Consider the following 1,144-nt stretch of genomic DNA (forward strand, 5'->3'; position numbering starts at 1 on the left):
CCACCCCAGCCGGCCCCCGGCTCACACGCCCGACAGATCAAAGTCCACAGCCTCCCAAACCGAGCTTAGAACCAAACTCGGGGAACAGGAGAAGGATGCGATGGGAGAAGCGAAAGGAAGAAGAAACGGCGGGGATGGCAACACAGCAATCCCGGGAAAATACGGCGGGCCGAGTGAGTCGTTTCCGGTTGAAATGAGCGTCGCGGACCGATATGAAGCCGGGCGTGAGGGCCGGAGGACACCCATTGACTTTAAGGTTACGAAAACAGGTGATTTCGGCGGGTTCAGCGTGACGAAAACGGAGGAAGTGGACCCAATAAACGGATTCAGTGTGACCAGAACGGAGGTGGACCCGGCGAGAGGGCGAGTCGTTGTTAGCAAAGCGGGCGAGGGCCAGCGAAGCAGCTCCGGCGGCCCGGAAACGTCCTCAGGGAGACAGGGGCTTTCGCGTCGCGTGAACCAGCAGGACAAGTTATCTCCCGAAGCAAAAGCGTCGACATCAAAGGCCGAGGAACCGTCGCCCCGCTTGCGCCATCGCGACCCGGGGCCCGAATCCTCCACAAGTAAAAGGGAGCGAGGGAAAATGGAGGATAAAGGAGGTGGGAGCCATGCAGGAGACAAAACGCCGGGAAGAAAAGAAAACCCAGACGGGAAAGAAGAGACTCCAGACAAGGCGCGAGTCCCGCAGGACGACTTAGAGAGTAAATTGTCCCGTCAGGTGGGGAGTGCGACAGTCAAGCCTTCAGCAGCAGAACGCAGCAGAAGTAAAACGCAGACAAACTCAAAAACACAACAAAAGACGTCTGACAACAGTAGTGTCACTCTACGTAATCCAGCCATGACTCCTTTATCCTCAACAAACGGCCCCCTTCCCCCTCCCACTCTCAGAATTCACAGCAGAAGTAGCACCCTCTATCCCGAAGCGAATAAAACCAAACAAACACAGCATGTGGGCGCCGAAACAGAGGAGAAAGTGGACGTCGATGCGAGCATTTTTGACTTGCCCGTCGACGAGGCTGGGCCCGAGAGCAGACTGCATTACCAAAGAGAAATGCCCGACCGACGGAGGCCTCCGACGGCCGCCCCGACGAGGGTCTTCCCGGTCGAGCTTCTTGACGAAGTCGAGGAGCAAAACCCCCTGCCA

At 57.3% G+C, this 1,144-nt stretch overlaps 1 protein-coding gene across 1 annotated transcript in view; it reads left to right on the forward strand.

Annotated features, from left to right (window-relative positions):
* LOC119590910 overlaps positions 1 to 1,144 on the forward strand; it is a gene marked incomplete in the record, with an annotated part of 40,794 nt that overhangs the window by 236 nt on the left and 39,414 nt on the right. Inside the window, 1 exon segment of the mRNA XM_037939647.1 lies at positions 10 to 1,144. Within this exon segment, the coding sequence (XP_037795575.1) occupies positions 10 to 1,144 (1,135 nt within the window).

Source organism: Penaeus monodon, chromosome 28 (genome assembly GCF_015228065.2).
Source record: "Penaeus monodon isolate SGIC_2016 chromosome 28, NSTDA_Pmon_1, whole genome shotgun sequence".
Classification (NCBI taxonomy): Eukaryota; Metazoa; Arthropoda; class Malacostraca; order Decapoda; family Penaeidae; genus Penaeus; species Penaeus monodon.